This window comes from Rousettus aegyptiacus, unplaced genomic scaffold (genome assembly GCF_014176215.1).
Source record: "Rousettus aegyptiacus isolate mRouAeg1 unplaced genomic scaffold, mRouAeg1.p scaffold_m13_p_1, whole genome shotgun sequence".
NCBI classification, from domain to species: Eukaryota; Metazoa; Chordata; class Mammalia; order Chiroptera; family Pteropodidae; genus Rousettus; species Rousettus aegyptiacus.
In genome coordinates this window covers 17,560,321-17,577,583 of record NW_023416284.1, presented here as the reverse complement: position 1 = coordinate 17,577,583, position 17,263 = coordinate 17,560,321, and the positions used below count along the sequence as shown (strand labels likewise).

General features: G+C 34.3%; 1 protein-coding gene and 1 pseudogene across 5 annotated transcripts in view; both read right to left on the bottom strand.

Moving 5' to 3' along the window:
* PHACTR4 (phosphatase and actin regulator 4) overlaps positions 1–17,263 on the bottom strand; it is a 75,636-nt gene that overhangs the window by 27,592 nt on the left and 30,781 nt on the right. Inside the window, exon 1 of one of the 5 annotated variants that reach the window (XM_016132012.2) lies at positions 8,353–10,692. The exons of the other annotated variants lie outside the window; for them this stretch is intronic. Within the exon in view, the coding sequence (XP_015987498.2) occupies positions 8,353–8,398 (46 nt within the window). The 5' untranslated portion in view covers positions 8,399–10,692. Of the gene's footprint in view, positions 1–8,352; positions 10,693–17,263 lie in introns of those variants that run through there. 5 annotated transcript variants of the gene reach the window in all.
* On the bottom strand, positions 11,485–11,603 carry LOC118606743 (annotated as a pseudogene).

Genomic DNA, 17,263 nt, shown 5'->3' with positions numbered 1-17,263 from the left:
AATCATTAACGTCCTTTCTGATTTGTTGTTAGCTTCTATGGTCATTTACCAAGAAAGGTATGTTGTTAACAGCTCTACATATGAAAGTGAATTTGTCTCTTTTTCTTTTTAGTTCTATTACTTTTTCCTTTATGTACTTAAAAGCTATGTGATTAGGTATATATGAATTTAGAGTTATATCTTCTTTTTGAATTGACCCTCTTATTATGAAATTCCATATATTACTCTATTAACACTTTTGCCTTGATTTTGTTTTTCTGTTGAGTTTGACAATTGTCGTCTTTTACGACTGTATAGTCCATTTACATTTAATGTTTTTACTGACACAGTTGGGCTTAGGTGTACCATTTTGCTTTTTATTTTCTATTTGTCTCATTGTTCTGTGCATCCTCCACTTATTACAATCTATGCAAGTACTTTTACTACTTACTGAACAATGCAAGAATTTTACATTCCAATTCTATTACTTTTTGTGTTACTTCTGCAGTCACATAACAATAAGCCATTCAAAAATTATTATTGTTGCTTTAATAAAAAATGTTATTTTATATTTCCTACATATTTGCTTTTTTAGGTACTCTGCATTTCTTTCTGCAATTCTGTGCTTCTAACTAGAATTTTATTTCATCATTTTTTGAAGGATATTTGCACTAAGTATAGTATTTTCAGTTGGGAGTTGAATTTTTAAATTTAATTTTACATCTTTATAAATGTCATTTCATTGGCCTTTTCCCTCCTTGTTGGACTGCCTTTTTTTTTTTTTTTTAATTCTTTAGATGGTTTCTATTTGCCTATAGCATGAGTGATATAGATGAGATTCAAATCCAAGTTGCTTTGACTTCAAAGCCAGCGATACTATTGATCATACTACCTTCAGAATAAAGATTAAGCTGAAATGCTACAAGTATTTCCAACATCTGGTTTCATTCACTAGCAAAGGCTTTTAGGATATAATTTACAAAAATGGCACATTATAGGATTTAATTCTTACAATAACCTGGATGATTGGTATTAATCTCTATTTTATTTACTTTATTTACTTTAACAGTTTGGTATTCATCCCAAATATTGTTGTCAAAATTCTAAAAGTTGTTTCTTATTAAAGCTTCTTTGTAAACTTATTTGCCACCTAGTTATAGTTACTTCAAATTCCTTTGCTTCTCTTAGAAGTCATTACTTTGTACTTACACTGGATGTAGCCATCAACTTTTATGATTTAGATGACTGTTGTACATTATTTTCATATCATATTACTGATATTTTTATTCATAAATTGTTGCCATTATTTGGAGTCTTTCTTCACTGACTGCTGTGCATCATATTTCTTTAGATCTTGCTTCAAACTGAGACAGATTCTTTATGCTATTGATAACATACATAGGACAGAATTCTGAAGTAATACTCTTAGGTACTTTTAGTGGAGACTAGTCTGGGAGTAATTTGGAGACTCAACTTTTAGCTATTATTCAAGAGCAACACCTATAACTGATTAAAATAAAGTGTTGATAAAATTCTTCCCACACATTCTCTGCTTAGGTAGGTGCCTGCTGAAGGAAATAAAGCAAGGGAGTGTTCTCATGCATGAAAGATATCAGAAAAAGAAGATGAAGCAGATTAGTCATTCCTAAGGAAAGGGAAAGAGGTAGATTATCTTCTCTTTCTCCCCAAAATCTATTATGCTGACACCAGAGGGGAATCACAAAAACTTGATTCCATCAAATATCTGACATAGGAGGGGTGGGATCTTCAAATGAGTAATTGATAGTAGAGAGGCAGCCTGTTGAAACCTTCCCTACCTTAGTCCAAGAGTATTTTCAAGGATGGAAGGTAGCAGACTCAAAATAGACTAATGGCAGAATTCATAAGAAAGACCTACTCAGCAATCTGCCTAAATCCAACTTTGAACAATCTATGGGACAGGTTTTGGTTTACCACCATGAATTCCATTTGGGCACATATTCTTTTGTTACCTAACTAGGTGTTATTTATAACTAGAATAGCAGCTAAGGCCATGAATACATTTTTTCAAGTTTTAATTCCAACTCTGTATAAATTATATAATACTATTTTCTCTAATAAAAGCCTAAGTTCTCATAGCATTTACATAAAAGTCTATAAAACTTAGCTTTAGAAGACAGAAGCTGCCCAAAGATGTTGTTTCTGATAGTGTTATTTAGGGTATTGGCAATGTACTAAATGTACAATAGGTATATTAATAAATTAACTAAAAGTTTTATATAAAACAATATATAATCATTAAGTTTCTAGAGTAATTAATCCTAGATTAAAAGTAGAAATAAATTTATATGTTAATTATATATATCTCATATTATCTAAACTATGCTAAAATGTTAAAAAAAAAAAAAAAGAGGGAACTAAACCAAAATGTAAATATATTTTGGTGGCAGGATTATGGGAGACTTGTGTTTCTTCTTCTAGATTCCTATATTTTTTGTGTATTTTTTAAAAAATGAATATGTGTAGCTTTTATAATTGGAAAAAAACAAATTTACTTTTTACAGTGGGAAGCTGGAGCTTTCCAACCATGACAGTTAATAAATGAAGTCCAACATATATGAAAATATACAGAAGAAAACCATTCTTTTGGCACATTGAGTTCTTATAAAAATAAATTATTTAAAAAAATAAATTATTTCTTACATGAAAATCAGAGTCTGAAATAGTAAGCAAATTAAACCACTCCAGGACATATTACTTTGGTATTTGGAGTAATGACACATGTTAAAGTGAGTAGACTCGGAGTACCCAAACAATACCTCTTCCTAGGCCTACATTCTTTTAAATATACCACCCTGTTTGCCAGGAGTACTATTTTATGCTAAAGGAACTAGAGACCAAATTTAATGGTGATCTAAATTCACCAAGTGTAAAGTTTCCAGCTACAGAATGAAGGGTTTTAAAATATGCAAAAATCCTTGATAGCAGTGGCTGACTAGATCTAATTGAAGTTACTAATCTGCAGAACATTCTTGCATCCATTAAAACCAGTATACTAGTTCAGGCTTCTCACAATGAGTTTTTGTCTGACAGGAAGAAATCCAATTGCATCACTTAGAAAACTGCAGTAGAAAGAGAAACTGACAAATGAATAAATTATATAACAAAAAGTATATCTGGGTACCTAAAAATCATCCCTCTTTTATTTTTAATGATATAATCATATCTCAAATTTGTTCTTACTGATAAATAAAGAGAGGTCAGTTTGAAACTGTTCATAAGCAAATTTGCATAGCAACCATTTGTTGTCAACAACTCTAATTTTATGACCATCTCCCTCCCCTTTACAATTTGACGGAATAAATACAGGCTTGGAGTCACGTCTGGACATTGTATTGTTTCTGTTTAAACTAGTTATAAAATTTTAAATGGCCTTATGGCCTCATTCTGCTTTCCATGAGACCCAAAACGAGGCAGTTTCCCTCCTTGTTTCCCTTTGTTTGCCAGAGAACAGGGTCTAGGATTCTGGCTTTAATTTTGATTGTGTGTTCCAAAGAAAACATCTTTTTCCTTGAGTCATGCAGCTGTAGGCCACTAGAAAAGCATGTCACAGGGTTAGAGGTCTTCATGTTTTTTTGAAAGGGGTGGAGGTTGGGAGAGGAAGATAACTACCCAAATTAGATTTTGGAGTTTCCAGTTTGAGCAGTTTCCGGTTTGATCAGTACCCTGAAACTATGCCCTGGTATTTAAACTACTTACTCCCTCTTCTTCTAGCTAACATTTAATTCAAGTTTTTTTAGTTCAAGTTTAGTTGTTCCAGGTGAATTTCTGGGATGATTTTAAATAAATACACAGTCTTATTAAAAAGTATTTACATTATTTCATCTTTAGATAAAGTATTAACTATTTGCTATAGATATATATTATACTTATATTATTTCCTAGAGATGAGGGATAAGACAGGGTTCAACAATAAGTCCTAGGTCAAAGACAGTGTTCATTTTATAATCCAATTTGCACCAGTTCCTAATCATCCATGTTGGAAGGCAAAGATAAGGCAGAGGCAACTGGAGTCACTAGAAAACTTAGTTTTCAACATAGCCTTCACTAGGCTTGGTAATAAGCAACAAAATTCTTAGGTCTGTTTTAGTTCTACCACTATTTCTTATACCTTATTAAGTTTTAAAAATTGTTTTAAGTATATAAAGTTCTCCCATTTTACCCATAAAACTTTTAAAATAATTATTCGTCAAAAATTTTTAATCTATAGTTTTGTACAAAAAGATACATACTCCATTTATCAAGAGGTACTAATTATCTTTTTTTTAAGTTGAAGGTATACACCATAATGACCTGACTTACATATATTGTTTAATTATATTTAAATCTAGTGGTTCTGTCTGTGTATATACCTTTTATGCCTGTGTAGCTTGAAATGAGCATTTTAACACATCAGAACTTTGTAAATGGAGAATATTAATTTATGGTACTTATACTCTTGTGCTTATTCATTTTTGCCTTCTAAAAAATTATTGTTGGATTTAAAGAACTACTTTAGAAAACAGCAACAAAATTATAGAAAGCAAAGCTGCCATTAATGAACAAAGCAGGTTTTGTCTCATACAGGCCCATAACTTCCTTGGGAATACTGCATGGTTCGGATCTTTGGGAAAGAGAAAGAACTGGGCAAAGAACTCAGGAAGACAAGGCAGGGAGCAGCTCTTTAAGTACTTGCAGGTACAATGAGGTATGAGATTCCAACTCTGGAAAAATATAGTTTTCTGGCTACGACTGCCTTAAGAAGGGATGCTGCTTTTAACTTTGACAACTTGATGTGTATGCTTTTTGATAAAAATTCCAAATTGAGAGTAAGTTTTTACAGTGAGGTGCTAGAATGTAATATATTCTCTCATGAAAAAATCCTTAAACTTCCCAAAGTTTACGTGCAAGTAGAAAGAGATACACTGTTGTGACAATAGGCTATTCAGAAAATTCAGTGGAGCAGAAAGAGGGGACAGTAATTTTTGGTTGGTATTCTACAACTGAAGACAAAAAATCCTGTAAGGAGTCCACGACAGACTACTATACTATTGCTTCCTCCTCATTACTGGATTACATGGGAGAAAATATGCCTGCTCCTTCTTTCTCAGAAGTCAGCATTTATTATTAGACCTAGATAGGTATGAGAAATGTCTCTGATAACCCTAATAACCAAATAATGCCAAATGTTTTATTTAAGGTCCTATGAATTAGTTTATTTTTAAGTAGCTATTATTTATTCGTGTTAATACTGTTATAAAGCTACATTAAATTTTATTCATCCAGCAATCTCCTTACTGATTTTGCCTCTGAATGATGATATATTCCTAAATCACCTTTCTCAGTACTATTCCTATTATCATATGCATGAGATTCCAGAGCAAAATAAATCAAATAATGATGGAAAAGGAATGTAGGTAAGAGGAAATATTACAATACGGTATCTTTTAAAACAGTATATTCCTATGTAAAAAAAAAAAAGTGAAAAAAAGAGGCTAATTAATAAATGAAAGGTATATGAAGGGTCAAAAAAGAAGAAAAGAAGAAAAGCTAGAAATGGGAAATAAGGCAATGAGAGGGAAGTTCCAAAATAAATGGCTGGGTAGAGCTTATTAAAAATCTTTAGTTTGTGCCTAATTTAAGGACATATGCTAATTTGCTGGTTGTTTTTATATGATATGAAGTAAAGAATTCCAGTGAATATAGAAATAGCACTTGTGCTGATAAAGAACCACAAAGTACTATTTGAAAGTTTATTCTAATAAATTTACAGACTTTCTCCTGTGGATATATTTCACTTAAGGATAATTTTTTAAATATATGAACTGTTGAGGATAATTGCTTATTTTCTTGGACACCACAGCATAAATTCCTATGCATCATTAGAATACTCAATGAGTTCACCAGTTGTTAGATCCTATGGTAAAAGCTTTAGCTGGATACTGACAAAACATCACATAAATTGTATATGAGTCTCATGCAAAGATTATTTGTTTGAAAGCAGACTCTTCTTGGTTAACAGCTCTGAACATCCACCATAAGTCAAAGGAGTCAACTAACTTAGAAAAATTAATAAGTCTTACCTCAGATTTATAAATATTTAGGTATTTTTCTTTTAATATTTTAAATTCTAAACTAGAAAGTAAACTTCTTAAGGGCACAGATATGACTTATACCTATACAGGGACCACTATAACATCGACAAGACAGTGCTTTGACAATAATAAGAGATCGATTCAATATAATCAGTAACTTATTTTATATTACTTGGTTCACCCAAAACTAGTACAATCAATTTTAAAGCTCGAAACTAACTACTATATTATAGGCCTAGAACCATAAACAAATTATTTAAGTCTTAATATAGTTTGTGCATTTATCCTTCCAAAGAAGCAGGTAAGACTTTTCTGACACCTACTCATTGAAATGGTTTCTAAATTTCAAATTGTTATTTTGCCTTTAACGCAATGGCACAAGTCTTCAAAGTTGTCAATGTTAAGCCTTTATGACTTGGTCCTGATGTTCTCAGAATACATCCTGGATTATAAATAATAGAGTCTGTCCATTAAAATAGCTTATAGTAACCTACAAATTATCTAGGTAATAGGAAATAAAATCTCAAAATTAAATCTAGAGAGAACATAAAAACTTTAGTTAGGTACCTGAGTAGTTTCTATTTCTTCTTCATAGATCTCTTATTAGGGATCTGGTAGTCAGAAAAATTGATAAATTTGATTCTCACTTTTCTTTAGAAGCATAAAAAAATATCAAACTTTATCTACTCAGATAGATGCTAGATGGGCATGTTTCATAAATATCACTACCTTCAGTAGCAAGTTATACCTGCTCACCCATTTCTTGCTTTTCAAAGCTCTTTTATTTCCATCTGACTAAGTATTATTTAGGTCCTTATTATACTTGTTAACTTTGGAGTAGAAATCACAAGAGAATTTCGTTACCCCAAAGTGAATTCACCAAATTCCGGTAAGTGGTTACCTCTGAGAGCAAAGAAGCAAAATGTCATCATTAGGGAATGTGACCACAGAAAGAGGGGTAGGGTGGGTGGGATAGGATTCTGTTTTAAATTTCATTTCTAAAGCTGGGTAGTAGCCCCAGAGGGTCCTTTATATTTTTCTCTATACCTTTTTATATTTATAAAAACATTTCATTTAAAAAAAAAAAAGTTAGTGACTTGATATGGACCCAGCCCTGGTGATCAAGGTAAAGTGAGTCAAGTCCTGACTCCAGTGTTAAAAAGTTGTTGCTGAATGACTCATTTTGCAATCGATACACCTTGGATTCAGTAAAACATGAAAAATACTCCGTACGAATTTCATCTGGCAAGTTCTCAGGAGAAAACATACCTTTATAAACTAAATCATTAAACCATGAGATAGATATTTGTGAGTGTTAGCTCTGTTCATACACTTCTGTACTTTTCTTTAAAGTCATGGACATTTTTCATTTCTAGGGGCGGGAAAAAAAAGCAGCCTAGGACTGAACATGTTTTCTGCTGGTCCCCAAGTCAAGAAGAGAAGGTATAAATCTTTAGTTTTTAAAAAATTGTATAATGTTCACAGGCTTTCCCTCCACTTTGCTTATATTTAACAACCCTTTCATGAACATCTAAAAATTTTTTCCTACCTTTCCACCTTCATCTTATACAAAATCTCACAAAGTTGGAAAGATGAGTCTTCGGACAATGGACTTCCATTTCATTAAAAGCTTTAAAGCTCTGAGCTACACTTAAAATTATCAGCTTGGTCTCCAGTTATCACTGAGATAATAAAACTTCAAAGGTAAAGTACTGACTTCAGAAATGTTTATAACGAAGTGTTACCTTATGAGCAATGGAAACACCAGCACAATGGGAAAAGCCTGAGACTTATTTGGAAAATGTATAACTGAGTCTGAAAAATTAAATCAATTCTTTAAAATGGTCCTGTTTAAAGAAGTCAACAGTTTTAGTTCTACACCATGTAACTATATCTACATCTGTATCTCAATTGCCCAAACCTTGCAAAATACTAATAAAACACCACTGAATTCTAAATAACAGTCTCTATAGCCCTTATCTTCTGCAAAGTCAAGAATTTAACAGATGGTTTCCCAGCAACATTAAAAAAAAAAAAAAAAACTCCAAAGGGATCAAATAAAACAAAACTGTGTGGTAAATAAATGTAACCAAATGAAAAGTAACTGATATGTTTTCATTCATTCTTCACAAAGTTATAAACGTCCCAAAGTTACAAACAGCAAAATCCTCACATTCAAATCCCTATAAAATATTCTGTTTCACCTGTAGGTCTGCCTTGCCTCTGTCAAGATTTTGTTTCTTAGCCTTTTATTACTCACCAACTGCATCTGGATTTACCGGTCTGGAGACATCAGCTTGCCCCATGATTATATTGTCTGATGTGTCTCACAACAACAAACTGTCCCGGACCAAGGTAAATTTTTCTTAAAAGATAAATCCACGAGGAGGGGATGTGCTTTGCTCCCTCAGTGTCACTGCCAAACATCAGGAAACGGCACGGGGTCAATCTGCTGGAGTTTCTGTTTCCCTGTATCCCAGCCTGGCACTTGTGGTTCTTTATAAATACGTCTTCACGCTGGCTCTCTTCACACAGGAATGCCTGTCATTCCAGGGTGCACGCTGTGAAGAGCAGAAGTGCAGGAAGGGGAGGAGACTGCCAACCACATTCTAGCTGCTAAGTGGCACAGCCCTAAAAGTCCACACCTACTTTTCCTGACATTGAGCTTGGTTCTAGTTCTCTAGACTCACAGACATAGAAGAAAGGGAGCCTGCTCAAGAGTCTACAAAAGAACTTGTAAATTTCATCACACACAAAAAAACATCAGGGTTATGTTTAGCAGGCTAATGGGAACAGAAGTCCATTTGATGGTAAATTTTAGATACATGCTTGCCTCAAAAGTTCACACTATTCTTACATTTCACTGTTTGCAATAAAATTGTATTTCCTACCTGTGAGTGGCATACCCAGGCAGGATGAGATCTAAATACTGGGGATTAACAACATTAGAAACAATATTTTAGGATTGAACATACTTTTTCTAAAAATAAAAAGAAACATTTCTAAAATCTTAGCTTACTAAGATAGTAAACTTGAAATAAATATTTGGAAGGTGTTACATATATTTCTTTTTTCTGCTGAAGTTCAAAAACCACCATATGACTGGGGAATACAAAGGAGTAGCCCCATGTGCTGGGTATTATACATGGAAATATCAGCTAACTACATATAGCAACCAAAGGGACAGCTTGCATACTGACTTTTCTTTTTTATTGAGCTATAACTAATTTAAATACAGCCAAATACAGAAATATTAAGGATACTGCTTGATAAATTTTTATTTACATACATACCTATGTATGCTAACATTAAATTTTCTAAATCTAAAAAAGCCACACATAACACAAAGTTACTGTGATGTTGAGCCACATACTCTGGATTATTTCACTAATACCTGAAGGTAAATGGGGAACAATTTGAGCCTGTATTAAGGAGTTTTACACTGGTTATTTCATTTGATCATCACCATACTTAACCATACGTTGTAAAGAATGTATTATTTACCCTTCTTTCAGATAAGAAAACTATGGCCAGTGAGGTCAAATCCTGTATTTTATGTCACCGAGTATGTAAGTACTAAAGCCCTAATATTCCTTCGACAAGTGACAGCTACTCAAAACATGAAGCTTTCAGTTTAAATTTTTGTTTCCCAAACTGAGATCACAGAAAGATTTCTAGTATCTGGACTTTCCTTTTGCCTTTCATTAGCACTTTCCCCATTTCCCCCATTATCTTATCCCCATCATCTGCTTTGATACAGAAAAAAATAGCAAAGGTAACAAATAAAAAATAATGCTAAGACATGGGTAAGAAAAAAAGTGTAGAAATTCTTGGGTAACATTTAATTGTTAATATTGGTAGTAGTCAGAAAAACATTACGATATTGATCATTTAAATAGAAAAGTGAACAAAAGGAAAAACACATGGAAAGAATGCTCCAATGTAAGAATACCCAATACCTTCAAACCCTGGCACTTATATTAGTCTAAAAGCAGAACATGTGCAAAAGAAGGCAAATGCATTGCCCAGCACCCAGCAGGTATTCAACATATGATAGTCATCATCATGAAGATAATATAGGATATTGCTTAAGAGGATGAGCTTTAGAGGCAAATGAAATTTTAACTTCCAGATTTACCACTTGGTGATAACACTAGGCAAGTTACTTCACCTCTCTGAGTCTTCGTTTTCTACTCTGCAAAATGGGCAATACAATACTTCTCAGTACAGGGCAGTTGCAGGAATTAAATAACATGACCATAAAAAAAGCCCTCTGTAATGTACTTGGCACATGGAAAGTTCTCAATAAATCCAAGCAGTAATTATCACAGTTGATACAGTTTAAAAAAAAAAAAAGTCAAGAAAGGAGAGACCAAGTCAAGAGCAGCAGATAATGGTACATGACAAAAACTTAGTCATTACAAAGAGGTTAGTCAGAAACGGAAGAGGATGACATTTCTGGATCATGAATCCAGAGAGGAAACTGGAAGAAGCAGGCCAAGGAGGAAGTCTGAATACAATCAGGGTTGTTGTATAGAAACATCAGGCAGATGGAAGAGTTTAGACAAAAGTATTACCATGAATAAGTTTAAACCAGGTCCATTACACACACACACCTCCTCCCTCCATCCCTCCCTCCCTCCTTCTCCCTCCCCCACCCTTTCTCCCTCCCCTTCTGTCCTCAGCCCAGAAACAGTACTGTAGAATCTATGTTGACAGGACCATACAAGAGTAGAACAGAAACAGATAGGTTTGTGGGTCCCGGGGTAACTGCTGTTTACCACCTGCCAAATTTAAACACCCATCTTGCCTTGGCTTGAGGCTGATTCTAGGTTATTGTGAAGGCAGACATAAAACTTAAAGATAATGACTGGAGTCTTGGTGATCACATGGCTCAATTGCCTACTCCTTATAGAAAAAGGAAACTGACAATCAAAGAGGTTAAAAGCCTTGCTAGAGCCAGGACTAAAGCCCAAGTCTCCTGATTCTAATTCTAGGACTCACTTCAGCTCTTGTATAAACAGTCAAGGAAGTATTTACTTCCCAAAGATACATTAAGTTCTCTGAAAAGTCCATAATCTACAACAACAAATCTCTCAGATTATGTTGACCAAGAACCAAGCCAATAAATGTTCCTTGACCAGCATATTTCCATTTCATTCTAACAATCAATATATACTTTGTGCCAACTGGAAAGCAAACGAGCAGAGAGAAGGGAAGATATCAGTCCACTGATGACTTTAAAATTGAACAATTAAAGCCTTGAATTCATTCTAGCTTTCCATGCATTATATTTTAGAAACGCAAAGGGAAGTCTCACTTAGACTTTATAAGAAATAGAAAACTATCTCTTTTAAATGCCATCTAGTAAAAGATACTCTTTTTAAAAAAATGCCTACAACATCTGGTCTTCCTAGGTGGTCTCCCATCCAAGTACTAACCAGGCCCGACCCTGCTTAGATTCCAGGATCAGACGAGATTGGGCACATACAGGGTGGCATGGCTGTACACAAAAGACACTCTTTTTAGAGTACTTTTCCTCCACAGCTTACTGCCTCAAGGAATGGGGGAACTAACAGATAAAAATTTGTGAATCTCTTCCTATTTTATTTAGGGAAAGTGCAAGCAAGGCTTATATAAATAAAATTTATTGGCAAAGGAATCTTAGCTACAGCTTAGACAGCACTTGAAGTCCTCTAACCAGAGCCTCGTTTTATCAAAAGTACTGTTTCTACACATTGCATGTAATGTATACAGAGCTGAGCACTTAAAAATCTTTAGTGACATTTACAGCTCTAAAACCTTCTACTGGCAAACACATCATATCATACACTAACATGAGAACATGTTTTATATTTTCAATAGTTTATAAGATCAATCATGAGAGTATAATGCTTTCATTTAAATGTACTTTTATGCTGCAGTACTAATATAAATTGGATTACCTAGGAGAGTAAGCTCTTAGCTATTTTAATCACATCGCCCTCAGCTTAATTCAGCACACTACTTTCTTTTGGCCTGAGATGTCCCAAAGAGGTGAGCTCTAGTGCCAAGTTAGGAAGAAAGTCACTTTACTCTAAGATAGGCTGACCAACAGAAATTATTAACAGGTCACATAGATACATATTCAAGTAAAAGACAAAATTTTTTTCAACTTCTGGGTATATAAGTGGGGGAGGGACCAGCTTCCTATTTTTGCCCCATGATCTAACTCCAATCTAATCTAGCTGGCTCTGCATAGGTATAGGAAATAATATTTACAACTAATAACCTGTGTCTCAAATTCTATGTGGAAACCAGAAATCCTTGCTAGTTGCTTATAAACTCTTCCTTTTTTTTTTTTTTGGTTTTTTACTTACTTTTAATTTCTGTACTAAAAAAGAAAAGGTAGGTGAAAATAATGACAGATAACAGTGACTTTCCTTTCACCTATTTGTACAAACTGTTCCCTAGACATGGAATTTCTTTCCCATATCCATCTAGGAAACTACTACTCGGCCTTTAAGAACTGGCTCAAATGTTCCTTCTATTATTATGAGTCTTTCCTTAGTCAGCTAAGTAGAATTCCAATAAAGATTTACTGACCACTGATTACGTGCCCAGCAATGAATTGGTGCTAAAAAGTTTTTGCCCTTAAATGTAAATTAGGACCTACAATAGAGGATAATGAGTACTTAGGTACTATGCAAACACATATTGGAGGGGTTAGGAGTGTCTAACTTTGCCCTGAGATCAGAGAAAATATCTTGAAAAAGAAGTGACACCTAAACTGAAAGAGTCAGTCATATAAGGGATGACAGAGGTGAGGAAAGGAACGAGCATCAAGATATAGATTGGAGAGGCAAAGAACTATCATGGCCGATTGTGCTGGACATAGCACCCTAAACTGCAGTGATCTTCAGACTTTTCTAAGAAGCTACAAACATTTCCTGGGCAGAGACCATGATGTTTTTATCCTTAAATTCTCAACTCTTGGCACAACTTAGCATAGTGTGCATGCAACAAGTATTTATTAACCTTGAGAATCGGAAGAAAAAGAATTCTTTAATTTTAAGCTTTGCTCATGGAATTTAGTAACTAAAGACAATTAGGGTGAAAATTACTAGAGACAGAGGTTGGAAGAAATGTTGAGAACATGTACTATTCTATCATTCCAAGAACATGTACTATTCTATCATTCCAAACAACCCTGAGACTGCTGTGAAATCTCATTTTTGTGGGGGGAAATGGCATGTTCATGATGGTTTTTGAGAATTTACTGCTTTGCAAGTACTAACAACTTTCAAAGGAGACAAATATGTGAGGTGACTATTTACATACAACCTCGTATAATCACTACTGTAAGGCTCAAGATTCTCAGCAGAAAGCATTTATGCTTCATGCGAACTAGCCTGAAGGACAGGCTAAAAGAGACAGAGAAGGTTAAAGTGAAGGTATGGCCACTGGTATCACCAGATACTAATCTACTTACCCCAATTAGTACTGGTTTCTTTCTGTGGCTGGCTCATTGGATGTTAAAAAAAAAAAAAAAAAAAAAGCAAACATACCTGCCTCCTATTCTATATGAAATACTATAACTCTTGTTCCCTGCCTACCTCCACTTCCAGAAGGCAGCATGGCTTACCAATGGAAGAAAGCAGAGGCTTTAGAGCGAGGTAGAGCTATGTAAAATTTCAGCTTTCCCATTTATTGATTAGGTGAACAAGTTATTGAACTTAGATGAGCCTCAGTTTCCACATCTGTAAAATGGAGATCATAGAGTTGTTGTGAGGATTAAATGAGTCTCTAAAGAGTTAAATGACTGAAAGTGCCAAATATATTTGACTCTCTCCTGCCCACTTAGATTCCTTATATAAATTAATCTCTCCCAAATGTTAAGTTTAAACACACAGTTTTTTAGGGAAAAAAAGGGAGGTTCTGACATGCTTTTATGTCACAATGGCTCTATACATGGCAGGCATGATGTAATGTGTACGTTTACAAGCCTATAATATGTAGTACTGTGTTGATGGGAGAAAGAAACTGAAAGAAAAAGGAAGAAAGAAACAGCTGGACTGCTTTCAGCCCCATGAGATGAAAGAACTTAGGCTAAGAAATTGGTACTATAGATACTCTGCCTTTTTGCTTTCTCTTAAAGTTTTTGAAGACAATAAATTCTTAAGGATGCCGATCAGGAGATGCTTCCTGAATTGAGCAGAGAATTATAAGAAATTATATTAATTAGGAAATTTCAGTTGAGAACGACGAAGGTCATTCTTCTATGGTTGGGTTAAGGATTTCGGGCGTTCCTTAGAATACAGCAGAGTCAGTGGGAAAGGTGGGCCTAAATGAAAGTGAGAATTAGCTGAACAGTGATGAGATGATATGGGAAAAAATAATTGAGCAAAGAGATTCATAGGTTGTGGAGATGAGGGAAAACGTGAGGTCAGAAGATAAAAATGACATTGATGGTACTTTGAGCCTCTATGTGACATCAGGCAGTTGAATCGAATTATTGCCAAGCTTCCTCCTGGTTCTGAAATTTTATGGCAGGGCCGAACCAACAGTTCAAGGTTTTGTTTCAAATAATGGCTCCAAGAAATATATTATGGTAAAGAGCAATGGTCATGGTGTACTTTATATAACTAATCTAACTCAATGCTTGCCATATAATGCAAAATAGATATTTAATGACCTGGATTTTTATTACTGGGAAGCCATAAGCCTCATTTATTCATTCCAAAAATATTTTCTAAACACTTATAAAGTATCAGGTATTGTCTCAGTGTTGAGGATATAGCAGTGAATACAATGGGAGAGAAATGGGAGAGAAATCTGTGTTTTCTTTTTAGTATATGAGATAGCGATAAATGCTATGGAGAAAAATTATTCAGGAAAGGGAGAGAGAGGGGTTTGGGAGAGTGCTAAATCATAAATTGTGGGAGCAGAAGAGCCTCATTGGGAAGGTGACAAGTAAAGACCTGAAGTAAACAAAACAACTCCGCAATGAACTACTGTCATCTTCCTAATACTATAGTTTCTTTAGTTCTAACAGGAGCAAAATAAAAAGCGATATTTCCAAATGTATGGAAAATAAAAATTAATTACACTGTAGTACATTTTAATGACATGGCTATCAAATTGTGTTGTTCAGTTGCTAAATATCTAAAGATGCATTGTCCAATACTGTGGTGACTAGCTACATGATTTACATTTATGTTACTATTTAATGTATTTATATTAAATATAATATGCAATTTAGTCTCTCGGTTAGACTAGCCACATTTCAGGTGCTCAGCAGCCACATGTGGCTACCACAATGAACAGTGCAGATAAAGAACATTTCCATCACTGGAAGAAATTCTACTAAACATGCTGGACCTAAAGTATTTTCAAAGCACACAGAAGTCTCTTAGTAATAACAAAACAGAGTACTTCAAAGCACTAACTCCACCTTTCATCAGCATGTGGTATCTATTTTCCATGGCACCAACTACTGAAGGCAGTACACTCTAAAGGAACCTTGACAGTTAAAAAAAATGTTTTCTTTTATTCAGTATAAACTGCTGAGCTATTTATACCCTTTCTTTAGTAACTGAAATTCCTACTTTTTCTAGTAACACTCAGTTATACGTCTTTGACTATTAACAATTCAAAGTCTGAAGAAGAATAATAGTTTTATTTCAGATTAAAGGTCTATTGAGAATTATATCCATTTGTTATCAATGAACAACCTCCAGTTTACTGGCCATACATTTAATATTCTTCCTCCAACAAATTCTACTTTTTCATGAGCTGAAGGCAGATTTTATGTAGTTACAGTGAAAGCAATTGAGGAGTCTTAATCTTAAAGAAAAACATATTCTAAAAAACCACAAGACATTCATAAAAACTAAGTCCAAAATAGCCTCTATTAAGCAACCATAAGGTATCAATGATGTGTAGAAACTAACCAGTCAGAAATCAAGTAATGTTCTCTAGTAAAGTGGCATTCATTGCTGGTGACTCAGAAAGGTGACTATTAGCCACTGCCACTTCTTCCTCCTTTCATAACTCTAACTCATCTGGCTCTTAATTTCATGGTGAGTGAGAAAGAAATCTAAATATTACCAACACTCAGCTACATATCTAGTGGGATTACAATGTCCGATAATAGCTATAACGTTTGTAAACATTATACAGAAATTTCTAACAAGGTATCTCCTTAAACATTCTTTTCCAGTATATGTGGAAGAGAATATAACCTTCACCTTCTACTAAATAAAAATTCTTAGTAATGAATACCTGGTTACATTATGAATCAACAGTAATTCCTGCAAAAGAACCAAGGATGACTACACAAATCGTGTTTCTATCAAACTTACTCTAGCCAGTAATTAAAATTCACTTTATTCCTTGTTTTCCACATATGAAATAGCTATCTCTTATATCATCCCTTTCCCTCAAAACCCTCAATCTTTCACACCATAGAATCTAGGAGATGAAGCACAGGGGGGAAAATAGTTATGTGCACAATTTCTCAATTCAAAGAGAAACTGTGTCTTGGATTATATATACCCTTGCTTCTAAATCTTGTTTAAAAAATAACAGTGAAATACATTAACACTTCAGGAAAACAATTTAGTGAGGTCAGAGAAAATATGGCCTTATGCCTTTACTCATCTATCTATGATAAAGTAACTAGGCCAATGCTAGTTTAATTTTTTTGAAAAGCTAATATTTGTTAGTTCTACTGAGACTGTAAAACTACAGTTACCAAATAAAACCCCTCAAGATGCAAATTTGATTATTGTTTTTTGGCCTAAAAATAATTTCTTTTATTGAAAAAAGTCCTAAATTAAACAGGATCCAATAGCTATTAAACACTGTGCCTATACTTACCTTGTTCCCAGGCCTAGGCTCCAAAAGCCTTCAAGACCTGACCCAATGCCTATCTTTCTACCTAGCCTCTTCTCTCGCCACTCTCCCATACCTGCTCAACTTTCATCTTAGGACTAGCTTTTAGTTCTACCGAACCACTTGGAGTTCCTAAACTGTAACATATTCTCCCAGGTCTATCTACCTATGCATTTGCTGTTCTGGCTGCCTGGAATGTTCCTTCCCTCCCCACATTCCCTAACCTGGCTAACTTTCCTCCTTCAAAATTCAGTCTATGTGTCACTTTCTTTAGGAAGCCTTCTTTGAACACCCAC